Consider the following 26603-nt stretch of genomic DNA (forward strand, 5'->3'; position numbering starts at 1 on the left):
CTCAAACTGGTAATGTTTTGAAGCGGAACTCTATACAAAAGAAATGCAGATATTTCCAATTTATGGACTACCACCTCTTTAACGCCCCCATTGGGCCTATGCTGTTTCCACCGATCAATAGGCTTGAGATATCTTGAGCTATCCTTTGGTCTCGAGATATGACTATGGCTGCTTCTGCTCTTCACATCAATCAAACGGTATCCAGAGAAGTCTAAATGCTCAACTTTGATAGATCAGTGTGCCAGGATGCAGCTGCTGCGACATGATCTATCATTCGAGATCACAACGATAATCCAGTCTTTGCGGGTGTTAACAAGATCGGAAAAGCTTATGTTCTCACCCATGAGGCTTAGCCCCAGAGATGGGGAATTAAGTCAAGTAACAGGATGTTAAAGTGACATTGTGTGAGAGGGTGATTGATAGTGTCTTTTATACATGCTCTATTATAAATATCGATGTCGTTGTTTCAAACACATTTTCAATAACTTCAGGCATATATAATTCATATGGAATCCCTGTATGGTATGTCTATCTTCATCCCTCTGAGATCACATTTGATCAATTTCGTGTTGTTAATAGATTTGCAGGTTGTATGATATATATATCGGATGAGCATTCTTTGCTTGTATAGTTAAACCTCAGTTAATATAGTGGATAATTAATCATGCATATATAGCTCTAACAGATTCCGAGGATTTGTAGACAATAGGAGAAAAAGTTAAAAGGGGAGTGGAGTCGAAAAATGTAATTCATTTCAGCAATACCAATATCCACATTGGAAAAAAGATGCGGAGTTTGCGCAAGGATTTCTATATATAAGGAAGGATGAGGCTTGCCAAAAACACAGTTGCAAATGTTGTTTGCCTGGTGCTTGGCACAAGCTTTTCTTTGCTTCCTTTTCTTGATGGCTGGAATCTAGGTTGAAAAAGCTATAGACTTTCGATCCCTCTGAAATGTGAAACAAAAAGAAATTAAAAGACAGAATTAACTTCAATGTTGAACTGATTTTATCATGCCCATCCAACAATATGACACTTAAAGGAGAGTGTTTTGTTTTTGTTTATGCGTATAATCCTCTTTCCACTATTTGCCGCTTTATGGAAATGTTCCTGTTGGATATGCAGGAGAAAGGCAAGAGCCTCTGTTAGTCTAGAACTCTAGATTAAAGAATCAAAATGTTGAATAAACCATTAGGATTAATTATTCTTAAACACCAGTTAAGTCGAAGCCCTGGGCACACAAACATAGTTATCAAAAATTCAAAATATAGCTTTGACTGATCCCTTATCAGTAGCTCCAGTATCTTAAATACAACACAAGTCTGGCTCTCCCGAGCACAACCACCGGCATTCCTGGTGAGGATCTTCATGAATTATTGTTCGGAATGGAGTTGGATTCATTTGGTTGATTTCATCAGCTTCCATCATTTCTCGGGTCCTTTTCCTTGATGTTATTGAAGTCCAGAGCCTCTTCCCAAAGAAGCGCTCTTCTGGTCCACAACATCACTTATTCCCTCCCTCACCACACCATCATAATCGGCACAAGCAACCATGCCATAGTAAAAGTTTTTTTTTTTTTTTGTATTGAAAAAGCTAACTCACTACATAAACTAGTTCTGCAGAAAATTGATAAAGAAATTACATATACGAGATATGAAAATCCATAAGTTAGATGGAAAGTTCTCATTAGATGAAAGAAAAGAGAGGCATACACTAAAGACACTACTACTAAACCTTTCATCTATACTTCGTCAGCGTCCGATTTATCCTTTTTCCTCTTCTTCTTCTCACTCTTATCAGCCTCACCATCACCCTTGCCATTATCAGTGGCAGCATCAGCACCATGATCCTCAGGCTCTTTGTTTATCTTCTTTTTCCTCTTTTCAGACTTTTCAGTTTGAGGTGAACCAGCTTCTTCTTTATCTTTGTGCTTCTTCAACTTCACAGTTTTCTCCCCATCTGAAGAATTCAAAACACCATTGTCTTTATTCTTTTTCTTCTTCTTCTTCTTCTTCTTCTTCTGCTTTTCTGTCTTCTCAACTTCAAGCTCAGCCACTTCTTCCGATTTATCCTTTTTCTTCTTCTTCTTCTTTTTCTCACTCTTATCAGCCTCTCCATGACCCTTGCCATTATCAGTGGCAGCATCAGCACCATGATCCTCAGCCTCTTTGTTTTTCTTCTTTTTCTTCTTTTCAGACTTTTCAGTTTGAGGTGAACCAGCTTCTTCTTTATCTTTGTGCTTCTTCACCTTCACAGATTTCTCCCCATCTAAAGAATCCAAAACACCATTTTCTTTATTCTTCTTCTTCCTCTTCTTCTTTTCTGTCTTCTCAACTTCAAGCTCAGCCACTTCTTCACCTTTGCTTTTCTTTGCGGGAACTAGAACAGGACTGTCAGTTATTTCCTCTTGTTTGCGCTTCTTCTTCTCCTTCTTCTCCGAAACATAAGTCTCAGTGGCAACAGCAGGTGCAGCAGCAAGCCCAGCAGCAATTGCAATTACATTTCCTCCATGACCATTGGCTCCTGGTGAGCTTGGTGATTGGACAACTTGGTCATGAATACTCGATGCACCACTGCCCACGAAGGTCTTGCTATCACCCCTTCTTCCATTGTTGGTGGAGGCTAGTGTACATGTGTGCCTTCCTCTGTAAGTAATTTTAAGGATTTTTTTATCATTGGAGCTTTGGACTTCCTTTACGGCCATGCAGCCTCCGATATTTTGAGGAGTGCATACGTAATAGACTCTGCTAAATACAAAGAATCTAATGTTATGAAGTGAAATGCATCAAGCTTCTAAATGTGTGACTTTAGTTCAGATGAGAGCCTAAGCAACATCGAAAAGTAAAAAATCAAGAAGTGTTGAAGGATATCGACATAATGTGTGCCTCTACAAACTAGGGTTTGTTGTAGAGTTGTAATAGGAGTAGTTATAGATTCCCTAATTATGTTTGGACTCTATTACCTTTACGGTACTTTGTAATTCCCTATATATAGGGCTCCTATTATCAATAATACACACAACTATTTCTACACAATTCTATTATCCTACAACACGTTATCAGCACGAGTTCTAACCCTAGCTTCAGAAAAGAAAAGAAAAAAACCTAGAACTTCCTCTGTGCCGCCAACCCAAAACAAAACAAAAAAAAAAAAAAATCTCCATTCCGGCCTGCCTCAGCCTCACCTCATCTCATCTCACCTCACCGGCCGAACCTGCAAACCCAGCAGCCCAGCCCGGCCGGCCTCCTCCCCAGCGCCCCCGCGCCCAGACGCCTGCGGCTCAGCACACCAGCCTCACCCCAGCAGCCCACTGCAGCCCCTGCTGCCTGCACTGCTTCCTGCGCGCTGCTGCCTCCCTGCCAGCACACCACAGCCTCCCTGCCACTGCGCTGCTCCTGCTGCACGTCCCTGCCAGCCTACCGCGACCCCGCAGCCCGCTCAGCAGCCCTGCAGTACGCTGCGACCCCGAGCACCGCTAAGCAGCCCCGCAACCCCGAGCACCAGTACGCTGCTTCCCTGCACCCATACCACCAGCGAACTGCAGCAGCGACCCACTAGCAGCACCGCCTCCGATTTGCACCACCAGCAGCAGCCCAGTCCGCCTGCAGCCTAGGAGGAAGAAGAACGAACGAAAGAAAGAAGAAGAAGACCGAAAAAAAAAAATAATAAAAAAAAGAGAAGGGCTGGGCCCGAAAAAAAAAAAAGAAAAAAAGGGAAAGGGTTGGGCCCGGAAAGAAAAAAAAAGGAGAAAGAAGAAAAAAAAAAAAAAAAGGGGAAGGGAGAAGGGCAGCCCACCAACTGCCATTTCCGACCAGATTCCAGCGATCTTATTTTAGCTACACGCCTGCATCAACACGCGCGTGTCTTCAAGCCAAGAACAATCACGTAAGTTTTTATAATTAAGGTTGCTGCTTTCTTGTATTTAAATTCCTTTTATTTTCTGCAAATATTGGAATATATGTTGCCAAATGAGTTTGATATTTAACAAAGCGGAATTGTGGGGATTCACGCTTAACGAACTAAGAGTGTTCATAATTAAACGAACTAAGAGTGTTCGTGTGAACTAAGAGCGTTCACAATGCTTGGACTAAGAGCGTCCGTAAGCATCAAATTGTGACCATATTAAAACATCATTGTTTGGTCTAATCCAAAAGAGATTCTTGGAAATTGATTTCTTGGTAGCATAGCTCGGAAATCTTATTATTTAGTTTTCGTGGAAGTTTAGCTCCGAAACTAATATATTTTCTCTTCTTATTTTCAGGATGTCGAATGAACCTAGACTCGACTTTCCCATGCTTGACTCAACAGGCTCAGATTACCACAGTTGGGTAACCGATGTTGAGAACCATCTCACTTCAAAGGGAATATTACCCATAATCCAGGCACCTAACCCGGATCTTGTGTTCATCAGAACATCTGCAAAGAATGCTCAAGCAGTTATCTTGATGCGACGTCATATGGACAAAGCACTCAGATTGGAGTATATGTCGATCAAGGATGCAAGAGAGCTATGGGTAGCGCTAGAAGAGCGTTTTGGCAATGTCCAAGATTCCCTCCTCCCTGACTTGAAAGTTCAATGGAACAATCTGCGCTTTGCTGACTTCAAGTCTGTTGCTGAATATAATTCAGAGGCTCTTCGCTTACAATCCATGTTGCGATTCTGTGGACAACCTGTCACAGAGCAAGAGCTAATTGAGAAAACTCTCTCCACCTTCCCCGTCTCAGCCATTGTGGTATCAAAGCAATACCGTACTGAGGTTAATGCTGGACGGATCACGAGGTTTCATCAGCTTATCAATATCATATCTGTAGCTGAGAAACATGATAACATACTCGTGAGAAATTATAATTCAAGGCCCATTGGAACTAAGAGCGTTCATGAGGCGAATTATAATGCACCCAAAAGAGGGCGCAAGGAGCGAAACCCTAATGAGGGACATGAAGGACGTATGGGTCCATATAACCGCCCTAATAAGGAAGGAAACCGCAAGTTTGGTGCGGATACACGTGGTGGCAATGTCACACGTGGGGGAGATGGTCGTGGTCGTGGTCATGGTGGTTGCGCCATGGCTCGTGGTGGAGGTACCATGGGTCGTGGTGGTGGCACCAACCCTCCTAGGGAACGCCCACAACGTGCACAACGTGCACCTCAATTAAAGGGAGGCAACCGCAATGATGAGTGTCATCGATGTGGATCAATTGAGCATTGGTTCAAGCAATGCAAGGCAAGTGAGGAACTAGCTGCAAGATACAGGGCATATAGGGACCTGAGAGAGCAAGAAGTGTACCTTGCAGAAGAAGAAGAAGATGGTGGAGATGTCAATCTCACCATAGAGGACTTCAAAGCTGAAGATGAAGTGCACATGGATGCAACAGACTTTGATTAGATTAGTCCTTTTTATTTTTCCAAGAACTTTTGTAATGGCAATTTGCCTTAGTCAATAAATGACAATTGTATTAACTCTTTCTTATGTGGCGGACCCAATAAAATGTGATGTCTAGGAAAGTCATTGAGATTATTGGTACTTAAGAGAGCCTCGCTCCACCAACATCTCTCTCTACTTCCCTGGTCATATTTGATTGGAGTTACCAAACGGATAGAGTGACTACAATGTGTCTTACTTTGATTTTATTTTGGATTAGACTTTGGAAACTTTGATGTAATCATTGGCTATTAATAAAGTGTCAATTCTTTTACTTAATGTCTTGGACATACATTAATTCGAACTTTATTATATAAGAGCCAATGTTTTTCATGTGGAAACACATTATGAGAATGGACAGAGTTCCTTTGCATCACCTCTAATGACTACGAACGTAAACGAGTATTAGAGAAACTTATGTGTCGCTCTAGTGGGTTGTATGCAACCACTATTTGAGTTATTGAATCCAACTATGTCATGAGAGACGACTTATGGGATTTTGGCACATATAGGCTTTGACATGATGATCCGTGTATTAAAGACTTTACACAGACATCCATTTTCAGAACGAAGAAAAGTAAGAACCAAGAATTGGTTCGAGGAGCTGCACATGCGCCTCATGGCGTCATGATTGTGCAAAGACAGGCCATACATGGCCAGTGCCGCCTACCCCCTGCGGCAAATACATGGCATTGACGCCATAAACTCCTCTCTCTACTTCTCAAGTCTATTGTGACATTATGGCTTAACCAAAACCTTCATTGGTTGATTATAAAGCCCATGTTTCGTTCTGTAAAGCCTGTTATTTAGGATTGAGACCATCCTATGCAAAGGAGATTGAGGAAATAATTCCATTCTTACAAAGAATCCAAGGGAATTCTATGGATTTGATCAACCAACTTGCGGACCATATAGATGTTTTATGGTGTTGGTTGATACGCAAACACGCTGGTCACGTGTTGTGCCATTATCCACTCGTAATGCTGCTTATACTACACTCCTAGCACATAACATATGGCTACGGGCTCACTACCCAGATCATCCCATTCAGTCAATTTGACCTGATAATGTTAGAGAGTTTACATCGACAGTTTTCGATGACTATTGCATATCATTGGGTATTGATATCAAGTATCATATTCCCATGTACACACCCAATTGATCTCGCGGAAAAGCCACCATTAAACGACTACAATGGTAGCCCGGACATTGGTAATGCGCACCAATATTTCCGCTTGGGTTATGCAATATCGCATGCAGCTATGCTAATTCGTCTACGACTCATAGCAGCCACTCAACTTTTATTTGCGTTACAGCTAGTGACTAGGTTCGAGTCTAATATCTCGTATTTATGCATATTTGAGTGTGCGATTCATGTGCCAATTGCGCCGCCACAGCGCATCAACATGAGTCATTGCAACGAATGCATATATATATATATATATATTTGTTGGACATGAGTCTCCAACTGTAAGTCCGCTATGTAGAACCCTTGACAGGCGATCTCTATTTCGCTGGATTTGCGAATTGTCACTTTGATGAGACAGTCTTCCCGTCGTTAGGGGGAGATTAGAACGTCAATGTTCAACAGGAACGACAGGAATTGTCGTGGTCTGTCCCCACTATGTCTCATCTTGATCCCCTAAAAGTGACGAGATCACATATACTTGCTGCAAACATGCCTGCAAGGATTGATGTCCCCACAAGAGGACATGGTGCCACCCAGAGAAGATGGGTACTGCACCACTACCATGGATGGTAATATGGTGACGCCACAAGGTGGCATAATGGCGTCATAGGCCATGGGTTCCGCTAGAGAGCGTAGGAGACCCATAGGTTCGATGGATTCTCTTCCTAAGAAGAGAGCGAGTTTGGCACAACTTGATCCATTGATCATTGATACTCAAAATCCATCTCATGAGAATATTTTGGATTGTGGTTATGTCCAAGAGACATCGTTGGGGGACGCCTCAATGTTAGAACCAATTCCTGAGAATATAGAGATCTCTACGAACTACACTAGTGTACATGAGGACGTGGAATTATTGAGACCAATGACATCGAACCTTACTCCGTTGAAGAATGCCAACGTAGAGAAAATTGGCCTAAATGGAAAGATGCGATCCAGGTTGAATTGGATTCACTAACGAAGAGGAAGGATTTCGGGCCTGAGATGCCAACACCTCCTAACATAAAACCTGTTGACATTAATAGGTCTTCGTTAGATAGCGTGATGAGAGAAAGAGATGGCAATCTCGCCTTATGGCGCAAGGTTTCTCACAACGCCCTGGAATCGACTACGAGAAGACATATTCTCTCGTAATGGATGTCATTGCACTCCACTACCTTGTCAGTTTGGTAGTTTCCAAATAACTGAACATGCAGCTTACGAATGTGGTCACTACGTATTTCTATGGGGATCTAGATACGGAATATAATGAAGGTTCTTGTGGACTTTGTTTACCCAAGTCAAGTGGCTCTAGACCACGGAGCGCATTTGCAACGAGGTTGAAATGCTCACTAAAATGACTACTTGATTGGGAAGGGATATGATGAACTATGCCCACGCGTTTCCATGACAAGTTCCGGATTTGCAATTGTCGCGGTTTATGTTGATAAACATAATTGGAACCCTTGTGAGTTAAGGAAAACCGCTGAACACCTGAAATCCGAGTTTGAGGGGAAGGACCTTGGGAGAACACGGTTTTGTATACCGTGTCAATAGATGCTTAGACATTTTTGATAAAGTCAAAGATGCACCATGGTCGTCCGTAGTCTTGGCCCTAAAATGGATCCGTTTCGTCCCAGGGATGATGACGAAGACGTGTTAATAGCAGGAATGCTTACTCATGTACAATAGGCGCATTATTGTACTTAGCACAATACAAGACCGGACACCTCAATTGTTATGAACTTGTTGGCTAGATGTAGCCATGCGCCAACGCAACGCCATTGGACTGGTATAAAAACAATCTTTCAATACTTGAGATGTACGATTGATATGGGCTTGTTCTATCCCTACAGAGAAAAGAGATGACGGAAGTGTGGGATCGGACCCCACAAGGCAAAATGCCACCTTCCGTGCTCCTCATCCCCTCCATCAAAATGACAACAAGCACTTCTAAATATTGAAGTGAACCATATCCAATCAGAGGATAATGTAGCGGACTTATTTACTAAGTCGTTACCAAAATCCACCTTCGAGAAACATGTGAAGAGCATCGGATTGAGAAAGTTATCCGAACTCCCATGATTGTAGCAATCAGGGGGAGATATTGACATCAGGGGGAGGCATGATGTCTACATGTTCGATCTCGAAGAGTGAAGGACGTGTTGTGCTCTTTTTGTCCTTCGACCAGGGTTATTTTTGTCCCACAGGGTTTTTGTTACCTGGCAAGGTTTTTAACGAGGCAACAATCAAAGCGTCATCACCAAGTTTGAGCGGCACAAGGGGGAGTGTTGAAGGATATCGACATAATGTGTGCCTCTACAAACTAGGGTTTGTTGTAGAGTTGTAATAGGAGTAGTTATAGATTCCCTAATTATGTTTGGACTCTATTACCTTTACGGTACTTTGTAATTCCCTATATATAGGGCTCCTATTATCAATAATACACACAACTATTTCTACACAATTCTATTATCCTACAACAAGAAGGAATTATATTGTTTGTACATTACTACATTAATGAGAAACCGTTACAATAATACCGAATAAGTATTTTAAGTATTTATATCGTAGTTTCAAGGAATGTAACCAGATTTTACAGGATGAAATCTCCGAAATACGTACCTTGGGTATCTAGCTCCTGGCATGTCCTTTTGGTCATACTTCCTCCATGTAAAGCCATCAAAAGGACCTTCAATCTTCATAGCCGGTGTAACTCTTACCTGGTGTGTCAACATTGGTTGAAATTTCCAACAAGTGTGCCTCCCAACGAAAGTAACTTTAAGGATTGTTGGGTCAGTGTGAGCTGGCACTATAGCTTTGGCCCAACAGACACGTCCACGATGTGTACATATATACTCGTGTCTGCCAACATAATAATTTAATGTTATAGGAGAAAAGCAACAGACCTGGTTTGTAAGTGCTCGCCTTTTGTAACATTATTTTTAACGTGGGACATTAAGCTAAATGAAGAATTGTCAAGTCATAAAGCGTTACGAGCTCAATGTTGAGAAGAGACATTCATCCAAATGAGAAAAACCAGTAAGTTACGAGTTCAAGTGGGTCATGTTATGATGTTTGATAAAAAAATAAAAAAATCAAAGAGTTCATTTTCTGATTCAGTATTTAATTTGTGGACTAACAAATCAAATAGATTTAATTGATATGGTGAAAAAGTCCTAATACCCGTCAATCCCAAAGCTGCAGCAGAACCAGACAAAACCATCATCCAGAGGCCCTTGGCTCAGACCCGATGTAACTCTGACTTCTTGCGTCCAACTTTCCAGGGTTTTCCTGCAATTAACGTCAAAATTCTTATAAATAGCTACTCAATTCATACAAATGAAGCAGTACTAAACCAAAAGTTATCATGAAATAAGTAGTCAATCTTATAATCTGCTTATAGACATAGAGATTTAACCTCTTCCCAGATGAATCATTGTCCTGAATTTTGAAGTAACTCGGTGCTCTGTTTGCGCCTTTAAAAGCTTGTGATGATTTAAGGTATTGCTCATCCTCATCGGAGGTGTCACCTGTGATGTCACTACCCTCAGATGAATCACTGTCCTCAATTTTGATGTAACTCGGTGGTCTGTTTGCGCCTTTAAAAACTTTTGATAATAATTTAAGGTATTGCTCATCGTCATCGGAAGTGTCACTTGTGATGCCACTACCACTGGGTTCAACCGAGCACCCCTCAAGGCGCCTCTCAGAATTATCAACTTCTACCATTGGTTCCCCAAAATCTTCCTCCTTGTTGGCAAAAACGAATCGAACTCCGCACCTTTTGATGAATGGGTCACTCGACTCGTATTTGTAGAGTTCAAAACCCGCTTTATAGTGCCATTGTATCTCAAATTTGGCCTCTGTGTAACGGCGTTCATTGACTTCCTCTCTCTTAATCATGCCAGATTCAGACCATGGCATATATCCCACTAACATGTGATTTGATTCACGGCAGTTGGCAGCCAAATAGAAACTGAAACGGTACTTGCAATGATCTCCTTTGAAGGTACAGATACATCGAACAATCCGTCCCTTATCCTGGGGCTTTTTAGTAACCGCGCATATAGTAAAGCCCAAAAGCTTGTTGTCAAACCAATTTGGTGGTAGCTTGGCAGTTACGGAAGACCCCCTACACCGATGGGTGAACCACTTTGGAATTTTCCTTCCAGGAAAAGAGACATAAAAGGGTCGGAAACAATTACGCTACAACAACAAAGAAAAAACAGATTAACTTCTTTCGCAGAGGCGGAAATAACAAAAGAAAAGAAAGTTGTAAGCTTTATGTTTATACCTGAGGAGGGAGATGAGTTTCCACAATATCTCTGAAAACATCTTTCTGTACCAGCTGACTGCAATTAGAAAATATGAAGCACCGACTGATATCGTAGGGAGACTGTGGTGTCGAAACAGATTCCAAAGCTGTGCAATCATGTGCATTTATGTATCTTATTGTTGGTGAAAGCTCTGGTATTGATCTCAGTCTCTTGCAACCGTCCAATTTAAGCTCTTCTAAGAAATCAAGTCGTTTCATGCTTGCAGGCAAGCTCTCCAAATTTTCGTTTCCGGACAAGCATAATACTTTTAATGAAGAAAAATAAGCAATAGCATCTGATAATTCCAGCAGATTGCAACCTCTGAAATCAAGATGTACCACAGCAGTACAACAATCTTCAATTGATGATGGCCATGATGAAAGGGGAGCCGCCATTTTTTGGCAATAAGAAAACAATAATCTAGCGAGCTTCAAACGTAAGATAGAGACTGGCAGTTGTTCTAAACCAGTTCCGTATACTCGAAGTTCCATCAAAGATTCTAAATTGCCAATGTTCTCAGGCAACTTACAAAGTTTTGAGCAGTCTCTCAAGCTGAGATCTCTAAGTTCTGCTAAATTACAGATACTGTCTGGAAGACGGATAAGGCTTCCACAGAATGTCATGTCTAATGATTTAAGCCCCCGAAGCCGTTCAATTGACGATGGTAACTCCTTAATTGGAGTGTGAGTTAATTTAAGCGTTGATAGTGCCTCCATACCTTCCAAAATCTCTGGAAACATCTCAAACTTTAAGCAGTAACCAAGATGAAGAGTTTTGAGAGACTTCATATGACCAATGCTCGGAAGACTCCTAAGTTCCTCGCAATTAAGGAAATTAAGAAAAACAAGGTTTTTAAGAGCTGAAATGGATGGGTCAACCTCCGTTAAACTTGAACAACCTTGAAAGTCGAGTTCCTTAAGATTTGTCGCAAGAGTCAAGTTAGGGATTCTTTTAAGATATGGAGAGCCACTCAAATTGATGCTAATCAAGTTTTCCGCCGGCTGCGTGCATGCGAGAAAAACCAGAAAACATGCATTAAATATATAATATATTAGACATCTGATACAAAAATACATGAATTAGTATATAAACGTGATTCTCTTACCTTGGTTCCTTCCCAAAGTTGTTCAAAGTTACTGTAACGCACGTCAAGCAGAACAAGATTCTTGGGGTCAAAGTTGGATGGCAAACACTTTTGGGGATATCCATGCCAGACGAGAACCTTCAACTCACGAGAAAGAAACTTGAAGTCCCCAGTCAAGTGATTTTGACCGTCATCTCCAGCATAGCTTTGCCCGTAAGTGAATATGCGCATTGAAGTATTGAAGGATCCGCCTTCCTTTTTCGGCAAGTCAATCATCAAGCGTCCAGCATTTTCCGTAGCCTAAGTAACCAAAAGTGGAATTGAGTGAGTGTCTAGGAGCCTTATTTAAGAATATTATAAGCTGAATACATGTTTCCCATGAATTTGATTTTGGTCAAAATTGAAAATCTTTGTAAAGCATTATGTATCTATGACATAAAAAATTGAGAAATCATGCATGATTCATGGTCATACCGTATTTTCAGTAAGCACATGCTCAGCTTCTTCACCCCAAAATCTACTCCGCTTCCTGCCTTTTTCAATTTTTCTACCCATTTCTCGTAGTAAATCGTGCATCTCAAGCGTTTTGCAGTATGAGATAGTTACAAGAGCTCTTTCAACTAGAACATCTAAGTCCAAGCCGGGACTGATGCAGTCACAATTGTCAAGAACTTTTGTTACATAGTCTTTCTTCATTCCTTTAAAGAAACATGCAATATCTAGAAATATGACCTTCTGACAAGGCTCTAGTCCATCATAGCTTATTTTAAGCACGTTCTCAATATCTGCGTGCGGACATTCCTTCAATTTCTTGAGCTGACCTTCCCAGTGATCTACACTTCTCTTACGAAGAAACTTTCCCAATACTATAAGTGCTAAGGGCAAACCGCGTGCATATTCTACTATGAGCTTTGAGCGATGTTCATACTCTCCAGGGGGTTTGCATGTGTCGAAGGCCTTCTGGCTGAAGAGGTTCAGAGCATCTTCATCACTTAATGGCTCGGGCTTGTATATCTCAAATCCACGCACCACATGTTCATCTCTAGTTGTTACAATAATTATACTTCCACCACCAAATGAACGTCTCTCTCCGAGCAAGGTATCAATCTGGCTTGAATCGAGTACATCGTCAAGAACAACTAGGATTTTTTTGTCACCTAGCCTTTTCAGCATCTTCATGTACCCTCCATCAAAATTGCTGACTTTTTCGTTCAAGATTCCAGATAGAAATTTAAGTTGCATTTTCACTTCACCTTTCCTCGTGAAGCCTTCCCTCACATTTTGAAGAAAGCAATGGTGGTCAAATTTATGACAAATTCTGTCATAAACAGCCCTGGCAATGGTGGTTTTACCCAAGCCGCCCATTCCCCAGATTCCGACACAGACAACATCATCCGGCGCATCATTTAATAGTCGTCCCACTTGATGCAGATGGGAATCCATTGCAACCAAGCCATCCTCTATGTGTGGCGAGATCCGATTCACTTTATCAAAGACTTCCTTTACAATATCATCAATAAGACGAGCATCATCCCTTCAAAAATAAAAAAACAAATGCAGTCAAGTCTCAAGAGAAGGACGCCCTTGATGTCATATGGTTGCTAAGAAAATATACACAATATCACCGACACCATACCAAAAGAAGGTATTCATTTAATATGTTAGATCAGACCAATAAAATTAAGGATGTTATAAATGTTGCAGATACTATTGAGTTCAGTGTGTGCACTTTGTTATGATTTGCACGATTCATATGCAAGCCACCAACCAAAAAAAAAGTCCAACAGCAGCAAAAATAAGAATACTCGATTTAAGACCATTTACTCCTAATTAATTTTTTTATTGCAAAATTATTCCTAATTAATTAAGAGGAGGAAGAGTAAGTTACTCAAAATCTTTGGAATCCCAGGGGCGAGATCCAATTCACTTTATCAAAGACATCATTTACAATATCATCAATGAGCTTGGCATCATCCCTTCAAAAATTAAAAAACAAATGCAGTCAAGTCTCAGAGAAGGACATCCATGATGCCATACGGTTGCTAAGAAAATATACACAATATCACCGACACCATACCACAAGAGGGGTATTCATCATAATTAAAATTAAGGATGTTATAGATGTTACAGATACTATTGACCTGAGTGTGTGCACTTTGTTATGATTCGCAGGATTCATGCAACCCACAAAAAGCAACTGAATTTTAGTTTATTAAAAAAAAAAAATCTAACAACAACAACAATAATAATATAAGCAACTCAAGAGTCAAGACCATTTACTCCTAGTTAATTTCTTTGTTTGGCAAAAAAAAAAAACTCATAATTAATCAAGAGGAGGAAGAGTAAGTTACTCATAATTTTTGGAATCCCAGCCACTTAAGTCGGCGGCTTTCCTTAAAGCGGATCTCCATGTCTGCACTTCTTGCAGCAACTCCTCGTCCCTTTCGCGGTCGCGTTCATGCTTGGCAAAAGCTTCACCAAAACTTCCCGTCTGTTTACGAATGTGGGAAGGATCTACTTTGTAGAAAACGGGCATCACAATCTGGTTCTGCTTCTCCTTGCATTTCATAATCTGCACCAGTTCTTTCAAGCACCATGTGGAATTCCCGTAGTTCTCAGAGAAAACTACAATCAAAAGCTTTGATTCGGCAATGGCTTCCAGTAGATCCGAAAGGCGGTCGCCTTTTTTAAGATCTTCTTTATCAATGTAGACTTTGAGTGCCTTCAGTTCCAGAGCTTTGTGAAGATGGCAGACAAAGCTCTGTCGGGTGTCTTCGCCTCTAAAACTGAGGAAGCCATCATAGGTCAATGAAGATGAAGAAGAAGAAGCAGAGGAGGAAGGATCGTCCATTAGATTAACAAGCACAAGATTGATTCAAGCTTGGAAGAAATCGACTGGATCTAGAGTAGTGAGAAAATGATAAAAAGGCAGCTGGGTAGACATGAGTAAAGTAAGAGGATATTATTCCTTGACCTCAGTGGCTCAGTCTATATAAGATGAGGCCGCTTCCAAGATATTACTAGGCAAATTAACCAAAGCATTGATTTATGAGTGACAATTTCCACGAAGATGCCTCACAATGCACCGAAAGCTGAAGCCTGAAGGGATGTTCCCCATGAAAATTCCATGAAACACCAGCCCGTAAGAAAAAGAAAAAGAAATAGTACGAAACTACAGTGAAATAAATACTCCTCCTGGCCTACCAAAGTGATCATATTCATAATTCATTGTAAACAAAGCTTTATCTATGGTATTAGCACTTCCAAAGGATGCATTTAGGAATAATAATATCACTAAAACTAGTGAAGATCTAAGGTTAGACATATATATTGACACTCGAATGATTTCATCAGTATGTAAACATCACTCAATTAACTCCAAATTCCCTCAATAATTTTTTTTTTTTGAAATTGTAATAGAATAATATATCACTATCTTGAAACCAAATTCAACTATGGAATTTTGATAGAACACAGTGTGTTAGTGCTGAGTTTAATTAGGCAGAATGTCACAGTAACTTAGGCCTTGGAAAGTGTTGATCTTAATTAACGCATCTTCCATAATACACCAAAAGCTTCAAAAATATTCCACGAAAGAGCAGCACGTGAACTTAAGGGTCAAAAAGAAGAGAAAACGTGAAACATGAAATGATGATTGCTAGGGTGATGTCCCCATCTCCCATGTGCTGTGCTTCCCTGAACTTTTTTTCTTTTGGAATTGCCTTCAGTAAAAACAAATCTCACCAGGTTTTCTTACTTGGTTATAATTTATTTTTGGTGGTAAAACTTATGTCCCTTTTTTCACCTTTTCTGAAACGATCAATTGAAAAGCAGTAGACCAAAAGGAACCCCTGAGCCCGGCAGCTAGATACAGTTAATTCCCAACACATTATGTTTTCACTTACAGTAACTCTAACAGTTTCTTCATATTTTATTTATTTTTTATTTTTTAAAAAAATAAGCCTCCTTTGCTCTAACAGATTCCCTATGACCATCTTGTCTTTATAGGTACAAGTTTTCTGTCTATGGTCACACTTATATTACTTGACTCATGCATTTGTCAGTGCATTAAAGATGTAATGACAAACTCGAATAAACCTGCCTAGCTTTATTACCGGCCTCGTTTGGTTTACGGAAAGGAAATGAATTCCTTTGTCTTTCATATGGGAAGGGAAATGAAATTTCCCAACAACTTTCCGTTCCAATGTTTGGTAACGTAAGGAAAATTATCAGGAAAGTTGTTAAAAAGTTTGTAAATAATGTAATAAAATAATATGTTATGAGTAATAAATGCAAGGAAATAAGGGAAGAAAGTGATTCCTTTGAGATTTGGAAGGAACCACTTTCCCCCTTATTTTCTCTTCCTTCAGGAAACGATTTCCTTTCCTTTTGCATCCCAAACGCAGGAAAGGAGCAAGTTTTATTTCCTTATGCTTACTTTTCGCGAACCAAACGTGGCCTTAAATGGTAAAGCGGGAAATTTTTGTTGAGTGTAAATGTTGTAGCGAGCAGCCAACTTGACCAGCATCCATGCGTCAATTTTACGGACTTCCAAAACAAATCAATGGGTGTCAAAATACTTCTCAATTTATTTGAAAACCTTACTTTCCTCAAACAATTAGGAATCAAAAATTGCACCAAATTGTTGGTTTTGTCTCAAGCGATGCATCGAGCAAAAGATAGCACATTTTATTGAGTGTCCTGAATTGAGCAAACGGTTTAGTAACGAGAAAGATGAGGGATCAGGGATGACCCGAAATAGCACATGTTACAGAGGCTAAATTTTTTGAACGTATTGCTTTTACTAATACAATGTGGTATTTTTGTTTTTGGTATAAACTGCAGAGTTCAAGAGCTTCACCAAAAAGAGTGCGACAATTGGAGGTGCTATTTTGGAATGAAATAAACCAGATGTTATGCGCTAGTAGAACTCAAAAGTGATATTGTATACGAATGTGATTGTAGAAGTGACTTTTGTATTTTCTTCTTTATCGATATTGATTTTCTTGTATTTAGCACGCTTCAATAACTTCATCAAACATGTATTATTCAATAGTATGCTCCTTAGTAACAAAGTTAATCACATTGATCAATTTTCCATAGTTAAAAGAATGAGAGTCGTTTATGATATCTGACGAGCATTTAGTCCCTGTATGTATAGTTAATGTAATGGACAATCAAGAATGACTCTAATAAAATTTCCAAATCGAGAATGGGGGTGTAGATATTAGATAATGAGAGAGAGAAAGTTAAAAAGGAGAGTGGAGCTGAAGAATCTGAGTTATTTCAGCGAAACAAATATTCACATCTAAAAATGACACAAAGTCAGTAGATTCTAAAGGTCATCACCCATTTTAAGATCTTGATCATCAATGTAGACTTTGAGTGCCTTCCATTCCAGAGCTTTGTGAAGAATATGAAAAAAGGCAACTGATAGATATGAGTAAAGCAAGAGAGAGTATTAAGTGCACTAACATGCACTTGTGCCCACATGAATGGACGGTTGACTAACATCATGTACATTTTTTTGTTATAAAAAAAAATTATCTATAAATATCAACGACTGAGATTTATTGAATATGTAGAAAGGAAAAAGGGCGGAAGATCGCTGCAAAATGTGCAAATATCTCATCATCTCAAGGACCCCAGCAATTTATTAACACTTGCAGAAATTATCTATAAATATCAACGACCGAGATTTATTGAATATGTAGAATGAAAAGAGGGCGGAAGATCGCTGCAGAAGGTGCAAATATCTCATCATCTCAAGGACCCCAACAATTTATTAACACTTGCTTCCACCAGTTCTCATAGAAAACGGATATTATTACTTACCTCAGGTCCTCAGTCTATAAGATGAGGCCCCTTCCAAAAAATTTCAAGGCAAATCACCAACCAAAGCCTCTATATATGAGTTATGATTTCCATGAAGATACCTTGCAATGCACCGAAAGCTTATGGGATGTTTCGTCAATGTCCCCATGAAATTTCCATGAAAGACCAGCCGGTTGTTTGGACCCAAAATAAGCATTTTGGCCTGACAAGACACGTCTTGGAGAAATTGAGCCAATGTCAGTGGCTCAAGCTATATATTGTCGACAAGTTCGAAATATATATTTAGAGGCTAAATAAAGCCTACTATGGAAGCATGGAAGCATGGAAAGTCAACTTTAGCACATTTTCCTACTTCGGCTAGGAGAAACCGAGCTAAACAAGGAAGGAGGGGCGGCAGACTAACCAAATGAAATTGAAATGAGCTAAAACTGTCCAGATCAAATCAGAGATATTTTTGAGTGGAAGGCCTTCAAACAATCAGCCCAATCTTTTGCAGAAGCAAAACTGGAAAACTGGACCTGTAAGAGGTCCAGCAGCGTTTCCGGCCCAACCACTATATGAAAAATTCTGAAATTTTACCAGGGTGATCTACACTCATAATGGAACATTTGTTATGAAGAGGTCACGGTCAAAATAGGAATGCTTGATGGAGATAAAATTCAAGGAATAAAGGAGCCGAAAGTGCTTCCTTATCTTCAAAATTCATCATTCCTTATCTTCAATTATGTCTCCTTATCTCCGAAATTCATCATTCTTTATCTTCAATTATGCTTCCTTATCTCCAAAATTCATCATTTCTATCTCCAATTAATGCTCCACTATCATTTGTTTAATGCTAAACACTTTGGCATGGTAGCCTATAAATAGAGGTTACAATGAAACACAAAACACAACACAATTCACAACAACAATCTCTAAGATTATCCAAGCCTCTCTAGAGCAAACCTCTCTAAGAGCAGCTCCTCTCCTTCTCTTTCTCTTACCGGTGATCACACTCCTAGTCCTAGTCTTCTCAAAAGCCGACTTTCAGTGCCACCAAACCCTCTGTCAACGTACTTCGGTCCTAGTCTCCTCGGGAGCCGATTGTAGTACCACGACCACAACGTTACGGAACCATCCAAGCAAGGGTAACACCCTCGCAAACCAGCCAAGCTAAAGTCACGCTTTAGCAAGTACTTCTCTCTACTTCCCGGTGATTTCGCTCTGCTTAACCTACAACGTTGAGTATCGACTTGGTGACACAAGACAAAGTCCTCCAGCACGAGGCACAAAGAATCCTGCGACGAGGTTGGTGCTCTCCTCGTCTACAGTCGCTCAAAAGAAGTCAGGTCAAGGGACACCCCCAACAACCGCACCCGAACGATGCTGGCACGCCCGCGCAGAAAAGAGACTGTTGACCAGCTGCAGCAAAATTGGAGCCAAACATTTTGGCACACCCAGTGGGACATATTGTGAGCTGTAAATCACACCACTATTAAGAAGTTGAGGTTAGTAAGAGGTTGTGAATCATAACGGAATAGGTGAAGTCTCTTTTGTTAATATTAACCTAAACTCCTTATTGGTGCCTAGTTCAGGTCCCTTAAGGTTAAGGGCGGTTTTTATTAACACTTGTTGAACTGTCTTCACACTTATGATCTTTTTCATCTTAGTAAGTATAGCCTATGTGAAATGGTGTCTAGGAAGGGGACAACGTTCATAACAGGTTATTAAATCCAGAAGTGCGTACAAATGGGCCTAAACCACTATGTGGGAGTAGTTCATGCCAAAATGGATTCTGCCTCTTTTGTTCGCCCTCCCCCACCTGGCCATTTCAGTAAGGTTGCCCAAAGGATTTGAAAGAAAGTTTGTGTCTAGGCGACTATACTTGGGCCGCACGTCTAAACCTTGATTCACAGTGTCTTATTGAATTCAGCTACTTTCAATTCAGATTTCCAGAAGCCATTGGGAAGTCAAGCGCAAACCCTTATCAAAAGGTTTACGTTAACTGCCCGAAACATAAGACCTCCAGTTACAGACCGCACTCGCGTGCAGACTGTCGTGGTCTTTCCAAAGAACAAGTAATCCAAAGATTTTCTCCCAACCCTCCATCGACAGAGATGTCAACTGAACGAGGAGGAAATCAACATCCTACTACTGAAGGAGAGAAAGTTCCCACCGCCCAGCCTAATCAGGCTGGCGATACATCTAGCATCACCCAGGTAGCCGCGAGCGCAGTTACAACTATTGACTTTGTGCCTATTCTCGTTCCAGAAAATGCGACCATAGAAGAGCGGCTTAACATCCTTCAACAAAATTCTGCTGCATACCATGAGAAGATGGAAAAAGCCCTTGCGGAGGACCGTCGACGGCTTGATGAGTTCACGATCTCGGTCAAGAGGCTTGAGCTAGGGGCACAACAAACACAAGGTCAATTGGATGGCATGAACCAAAAAATGCAGAAGAACCATGAAGAGCTGTTGGTCGCAAGCAAACACATCGCTTCAGAAGTCGCGACGATTCGCAAAGAAGGATCCAACGTCGCGACCCAGGTGGCCATGCAGAAGGCTGACCTCGATCAGGCCAAAGAGGTTCTACATAAAACACTGGGAGATCCTAGCGACATTTTAGGCTCTCTAGGTCAGTCCCCCATATCTGGCAAGTACATACCACCAAATGCTCGAGAAAAAGCAAGCGGCGGCAGTACAGCCACATACGCTACTGCCGCATCAGTCAGAGGTAAAGAGACTACTCTAGCAACGGGTGGGAAGAACAACGCCGCGTCATCAGTCATGCAAGGGACCAGGACTTTGAAAATTAATGAAGGGGCCTTTGTTGATCATAGCCTGTTTCCCCAATATGACAGCGACGGAGTTGAATACGTGTACCACGATCCACCTCCAGCAAATCATTATGGTACCGACCGGGTTGAAAGTCCAGCGAAGGTCATCGCAACCACAAAGGGTCAGCCAGCAGTGGGTTTTACGTCGCAGACGTTAACCCAACACAAAATGACCCATGGAGGTGGCATATCTTTGGTTAATCAGGCCTCACAGGCGCCACCGCTGATCTGGCTAGTTGATGATACAGTGGTTCACCCACCTCTTCCTGATCCAAGATATATAAGGAGAGAGGAGGTAGAAGCAATGATCAGGGCCGCGAACCAGAGGCCTAACCTAGAGGAGGCCTACCAGGGGCCCTTCCCACCGCATATTACACAGACACCTTATCCTAGGGGATATAAGAACATTACGTTCTCTACTTTCTCGGGAGAGGAAGTCGAAAATGTCGTGGCCCATTTGGTTAGGTTTTAAGTACAGTGTGGCCAGTACCAGAACGACGACAATCTGAAGTGTAACATCTTCGCTACTTCTTTATCGGGGTCTGCCTTCACCTGGTTCACTAAGCTGCAACCGGGATCAGTTGCGAGTTGGCCCGCGATGGAGAAGCTGTTCAAGGAAACCTTCGGGACTATCGAGCCGGAAGTAGATCTGGCTTCACTCACTCATTCAAAAAGTTGAAGACCGCGAGGGAAGAAGGGCAAGCAGATAAGTGGCAAGGGGTTTTTACCAGACCTTACATTCCGCCAGTGTCGACGTCCTCCATCAAAGAAGGGAGATGGTATACACAGAAGAAGGGCAAGGCGGTGGAGATGAGCTCTTCAAGGAAGAGAAAACTCCAACGGAGGTTTGGAGAAGCAAAGCGAACCTTGGAAGCACTAGATCAAGGACTGATCAAACCATCGCAATTACTGAAACCTCCAGAAGAGTATCAGAGACAATTGGAGGCACTGGCCTCCAAGAGATTAGTTTCCCCACAAGTTCAGAAACAGCAGCCCAAATAGCAAAAGCCACGTGCCCCCAAGAGCAGCGCTCAGGAGAAGTCCCTAGTTCTCGCAAGGCAAGAACCGTCGCCAGCTCGTAAAGTCAATGTTTGGCGGAGAGTATCTCGTGAAGGAAGAAATAGCGAGCCTTCCATCTTTGACAGGCTGGGGGGCAAAGACAATCGGTCCGCAATTGTGCAGAAAGTTCAAAGCTTGGTGGTCGCTCTCCCAGAGGAAGTGCCAGCGGAAAAAAAAAATTTAGAGTCACTGAACCAGGTTCCCATGGTACAGGAGCACGAAAAAGCCAAGGCGGTGATCCCCGCAGAGGAATCATTGGTTGCTTTCATGGTTAAACGGTTCAACGCCGATATCCCAGCAGATGAACCCAAGCTCAATCTTGATGATGACATGGACGAAACAGAAATGGTGGATACCTCTTGCAATATGGTTTATGTGCTCCCTGCTAAGTATGCCTTACCAGTCGCTGCGCAGGAATGCGTAGAAGCTGACGCGATTGGAGAACAGCAGTTGCAGATCACTTCAGCCGCAACAACGCAGGTGAAAGAAGCAGTATTCCTTGAGACTGAAGATGCTAACAGCAAGGGTTTCTTCATGAGCTTCACAAGACCCACACCCGCCATGGTGCAACACATGCGACCTTTGTATATCACAGCAGAAATTAATGGGACTAAGGTCAGCAAGATAATGGTTGATACCGGCGCGGCTGTGAATGTCATTACTACCAGAACCAAGCAGCTGCTAGGGATCAAGAAAGAAAAGATCCAATCCACGTCCCTTACGCTAAAGAACTTCGCGGGGACTGTGACCAAAACATTGGGTTTGATTTTCCTACGAGTCAAGGTGGGTCCAGCAGAAGAGGTTTACGCTTTCTTTGTTACAGATTGCTATGCGGCATATAGTGCAATTCTGGGCCGCGACTGGATCCACAGGAGTTATTGTGTCACATCCACCCTTCATCAGGTGCTGATCATATGGGACAGAGTCGCAAACAAGGCGGAAATTGTTAAAGCAGACCCGCGACCTTTTTCGGTGTCCGCCAGCTACGTGGACGCAAGGTATTACCTAGAACCAATCTCTCCTTTACAAGTCATTGGTATTGATGATAAGGGCCGCCCCGCAGGGGTGACGACCTCTGAATTGGCACAATGGGGGCTCGCGGTCGCAAAAAACGACCTCGAAAGGCCTGGATATGCGGTGCCATCTCTAAGTGTTAATTAATGGATCACGAACTCATGGAGGAAGAAGTAGAGGCCTTCCATTCCTTGTACGAGAGGCTATCCTCATACATGGTGGAAAAAGAGGCCTATGATCGAGTCGCGACCTTAGAAATTGTTAATGAAGAGTTCACGGACCAAGAAGAGGAGGAAGAAGAGATTCAGCTTGCTCCAGCGGCATTGGATGACACACCTCCGAAGGTGTTACACCCCATATTCGATTTACCCCTTTTACTGTGTTACAAGAATTATTGTATGTTTTACCATTCGCGGTTATAGTTGTATCTTTTAGGGGGGTGGCTAGAAGTTGACTTTTTATGGGTTAACAATTTGAGAAAATTTCCTTCATGAAAGTTGTAGAGGACGTTAAACCGAGCGCGTGCATATGTGGTACGTAAAAATTGGAGTTCGTATGTGAAAGTTATAGCTTAAAATGTGGAAGTTACTGTTCACAGTAATAAATATATATATATGGAAAGTTACCACTATAGGTTTCCATTTTCGGAAACCCACGGTAACTCTCTCTCTCCTTCCCCCCCGACTCCTTCCTCTTCGGCCCGAGTTCGTTCTCTTTCGATTTCTTCCCCCTCCGGCCGACCCACGACGAAATCCGGCTATCCCCAAGCTCGTCTCCTTCCCCTTGACGCATCTGTGGTGGTATTTTGTGGAGATTTGGCCGGAGGAGCTCGATTTTGAGCTGGGAAGGTAACAGTAGCAGTTCGCGATTTTTGCCGATTTCCGACGATTCCGGCCATCTCCGGTCACCAAACCGGCGTCGAAGGTCGGGTTTTTGCTGGAGATCATTTCCCCTAAGGTCTTGCATTCCAATTTGCAGTGTGGAGGTCGAATCGATCAAACCCGATCCTAGGGTTCTTGAATTTTTCTGGAAATTTTTCACCGGCTAAATTGGAGCTCTTCCAGGTAAAATTGGAACTTGTTGTAGTTGAGAAAGAGGTTGGGTCTGTTGAGTAGGTGGTGCTGCCAAAATTTGGTGGCCATTGGTGGTGGTTGTCGGTGGCGCGTGGGCCCCACGCGCTAGGGCTGGATTCGGTAGTAAACCGATCCATTTTTCCCCAAACCGATGCCGAACCGACCTCCGTCGGTATCGAGATTTTCAAACCGCCGCCGATCCGACATAGTCGGTATACCGACTGTCGGCAAGCCGAGATTTCGGTTGGCATAGTTCGGTTTTGAGTTTGCAGCTGGAGATTCAATGATGTTGGAGATGAGGATGATCTGATGATGGAATCTGTGTTGATTTGATGGGGATTGGGGAGGAAGAAAAACGAAAAAAAGATGAGAAGAGAATAGATGAAGCAGAACTGCAGAAACTGCAGAAGAAGAAGAAGAAGAAAGGTCGAAGACCAGGTGAGAGAGAGAGATTCTGTTTTGTCACTTTGTGTTTAATGAGATTTCAAACTTTAATCTCACCTAAGAAGTGTATAAATATAAACTTTGAGGACATTTGACCATGAGCAGCTCGTGCTCTAGCGGTGAGGGGTTGAGTTCTTGTGAAAGAGGTTGAGGGTTCGAATCATCTCTTCCACAATTTTATATGTTTTGTATAATTGTTCGGTATCACCTAAAACGAGTATAAATATAAAGTTTGTTGGTATTATATTGAGAGCAGGTTGTGCTCCAGCGGTGGGGAAGTGAGCCGTTGTGGAAGGGGTTGAGGGTTCGAACCTCACCTCTTGCGTGGTTTTGTGTATTTTGTATAATTCGGTATGAGGTATTGTATACGGTCGGTACGGTATACCGACGGTATGCAATATCTCATACCGAAGCCGAGCCGAAGGGAGCCATACGGTACGGCTCAGCCGAGCCGAAAGTCGGCAGGCCGAATTTTCGGCCCAAATCGGTTCAGGCCGGTTCGAAAATCGGCCGGTTCGGTTGCTTCGGCCCATTTTGCCAGCCCTACCACGCGCAGCCACTGTGGGTGGCGCGTGGTGGCACGTAGAGCTGAGTTTTAATTACTGTTTTGGCTCCATAAATCCTTTATTGATTGTAGAATTTTATACATGAAGTTTGGACGAAATTGGAGGAATTACGAATTCAGTATAAATGGTTAATTATCGATTTATGTGAATTCGATCGCCGAATTTCTTTCGAATTCACCTTAGAATTTATATAGCGATGAATGAATATTATTGGAGAATTACGGATGGATTCGATGTGAATTAAGGAGTTGGTTTTTGAAGGGGGACGTTATGAATCTCAATTTCTAATTATCGTAAAGTTAATTTCCGTCCTGTAAATACATTTTTACGAGTGCTATTCGTACAGGACGAGAGGAGTCTTCGTACGAGGAAGATACCGAGCGACGTCAGGATTGACCATATACTGTGAGTGGACTTTTATTTTTCAAAGAATGATGCATGCATTTATTTAATTGGTTCCGAGGTTATAATTTGTTTATCGTATTACTTGCCCGAGCATATGGTTATTTTCAAAAATGGTTTTGGATATTTGATTATTTGAAGGTTTTATGGCGTGCGGGGTCACGTCATTGGATTATGCTTATTTTCTCTTATTTATTTATTTCTGATGTGATTTCCGGATTTATACTATTTATATTATATTTATATTCGGCGATTTGAGATTTTTATGAGATTTTCGAAATGAGATTTCGATGGAGTAAATCTCTATATTTATTTATCTCCTATTTATTTTTGAACGTGAGATTATCTTGGCGTGTGGGACACGTCATTGGAAATTCTTTTACGAGAGATGGGGAAGCCTTATGTATTTATGGATTTACTTGGTTTTCGGATTCTCTGTTGCCATACTTTGGGTGACTATTATCATTGCTAGCATTGATCTTCCGCCTTTGTGGCGAGGTGATGGGATCACCGAAGCCCTCCGCCTTTGTGGCGCTGGTTACTGTCTCTGTGACAGTAATTCTCAAGCCCAGTATCCTATCGCTACACATAGTGGCGTAAGAGTATATTACGAGAGTAATGGGAGTACTTTAGCCTGGGAGGCTATCACCCGAGCCTGGGAGGCTCACTCGTATGGCTATCGTCTTCCCCTACTCATTATACTATTTTCGACTAGCGGGGCTAGTTTTATTTCCTTGAGTATCAGAGTTTCAACCTTTTCTTTTAATTGTTTGTGACTAGCGGGGCTAGTCGGTTTTCTTGGGCAGAACTTCTCTCGTTTTGGTTTCCTTAATCATTGCATGCATCGGGAGTTTTTAAAGAAATAAATGTGGGAAAGTATAAAATCCCTTTTGGTTTAAAATTGTTTATTTTTGTCCACTCACGCTAACGTTTTTATGTACTTTCCCCTGGGCCCTTCGGTTTCAAATGCCCAGTTTACAGTGTTGCTGCTCGGCGTTCAGGAGTGAGCCATAGTGACCGCATCCGCTTCCGTCATCATATTTTGTAGGTTACCTATTTAGCCTACTGTACTCTATGTTAATTTACGTTCCTAGAATTGCTCTGATTACTATGGGATTTGTAACCCAGACTTGTATGGAATTATATTTGAGGTCTACGACCTAACTTTGTGAATTGTAGTATCTTAAATCTTGGAGTTTCTTAGACTTGAAGTACTTGATACACTATTATTATTTTTGGGCTTGAGTTGGTTGAATGATGGGAGCAGGGTGGCTCCAGGAGTTTGTGGTTGGATTATTAGAAGTGAAATTTGTTTTCCACAGGTTTTGGGTTGTCCATTTTTAAGGGAGGTTATGCCGAAATTTTTGGTAAACCTTCTTTAAAAGTGGGTCCCGCAGGG

General features: G+C 41.7%; 2 protein-coding genes across 3 annotated transcripts; one reads left to right on the forward strand and one right to left on the reverse strand.

Annotated features, from left to right (window-relative positions):
* Positions 1-1607: 1607 nt before the first annotated feature.
* Positions 1608-15162, reverse strand: LOC133714859 (disease resistance-like protein DSC1). Of its 2 annotated transcripts, none has more exons than XM_062141119.1 (8): positions 14345-15159; positions 12468-13527; positions 12015-12293; positions 10888-11910; positions 10012-10799; positions 9777-9884; positions 9216-9455; positions 1608-2743 (listed from the first exon to the last, which is right to left on the reverse strand). In XM_062141119.1, the coding sequence occupies exons 1-8, from the start codon at positions 14842-14844 to the stop codon at positions 1741-1743; spliced, it is 5001 nt and encodes a 1666-aa protein (XP_061997103.1). In that variant the 5' UTR covers positions 14845-15159; the 3' UTR covers positions 1608-1740. The 2 variants fall into 2 exon arrangements, with proteins under 2 accessions (XP_061997103.1, XP_061997104.1); XM_062141120.1 differs by lacking the exon at positions 1608-2743 and adding an exon at positions 3184-3608 and having other exon boundaries at positions 14345-15162.
* On the forward strand, positions 3660-9057 carry LOC133714860 (uncharacterized). The gene is made up of 2 exons (XM_062141121.1): positions 3660-3884; positions 4261-9057. Exon 2 carries the CDS (start codon positions 4262-4264, stop codon positions 5384-5386), a length of 1125 nt encoding a protein of 374 aa, XP_061997105.1. The 5' UTR covers positions 3660-3884; position 4261; the 3' UTR covers positions 5387-9057.
* Positions 15163-26603: the final 11441 nt, after the last annotated feature.

Source organism: Rosa rugosa, chromosome 6 (assembly GCF_958449725.1).
Source record: "Rosa rugosa chromosome 6, drRosRugo1.1, whole genome shotgun sequence".
Taxonomy (NCBI): Eukaryota; Viridiplantae; Streptophyta; class Magnoliopsida; order Rosales; family Rosaceae; genus Rosa; species Rosa rugosa.

What these genes read in the sequence shown, in the direction of transcription:
- LOC133714860 (XM_062141121.1), top strand. Translation starts at nt 4,262, where the DNA reads ATGTCGAATGAACCTAGACTCGACTTTCCCATGCTTGACTCAACAGGC.
- LOC133714859 (XM_062141119.1), bottom strand. Translation starts at nt 14,844, where the DNA reads ATGGACGATCCTTCCTCCTCTGCTTCTTCTTCTTCATCTTCATTGACC. An exon ending in AACTTTGGGAAGGAACCAAG is followed by an intron (nt 11,911 to 12,014) that starts GTAAGAGAATCA and finishes GCATGCACGCAG; the next exon opens with CCGGCGGAAAACTTGATTAG. An exon ending in CCAGGAGCTAGATACCCAAG is followed by an intron (nt 2,744 to 9,215) that starts GTACGTATTTCG and finishes TGTATTTAGCAG; the next exon opens with AGTCTATTACGTATGCACTC.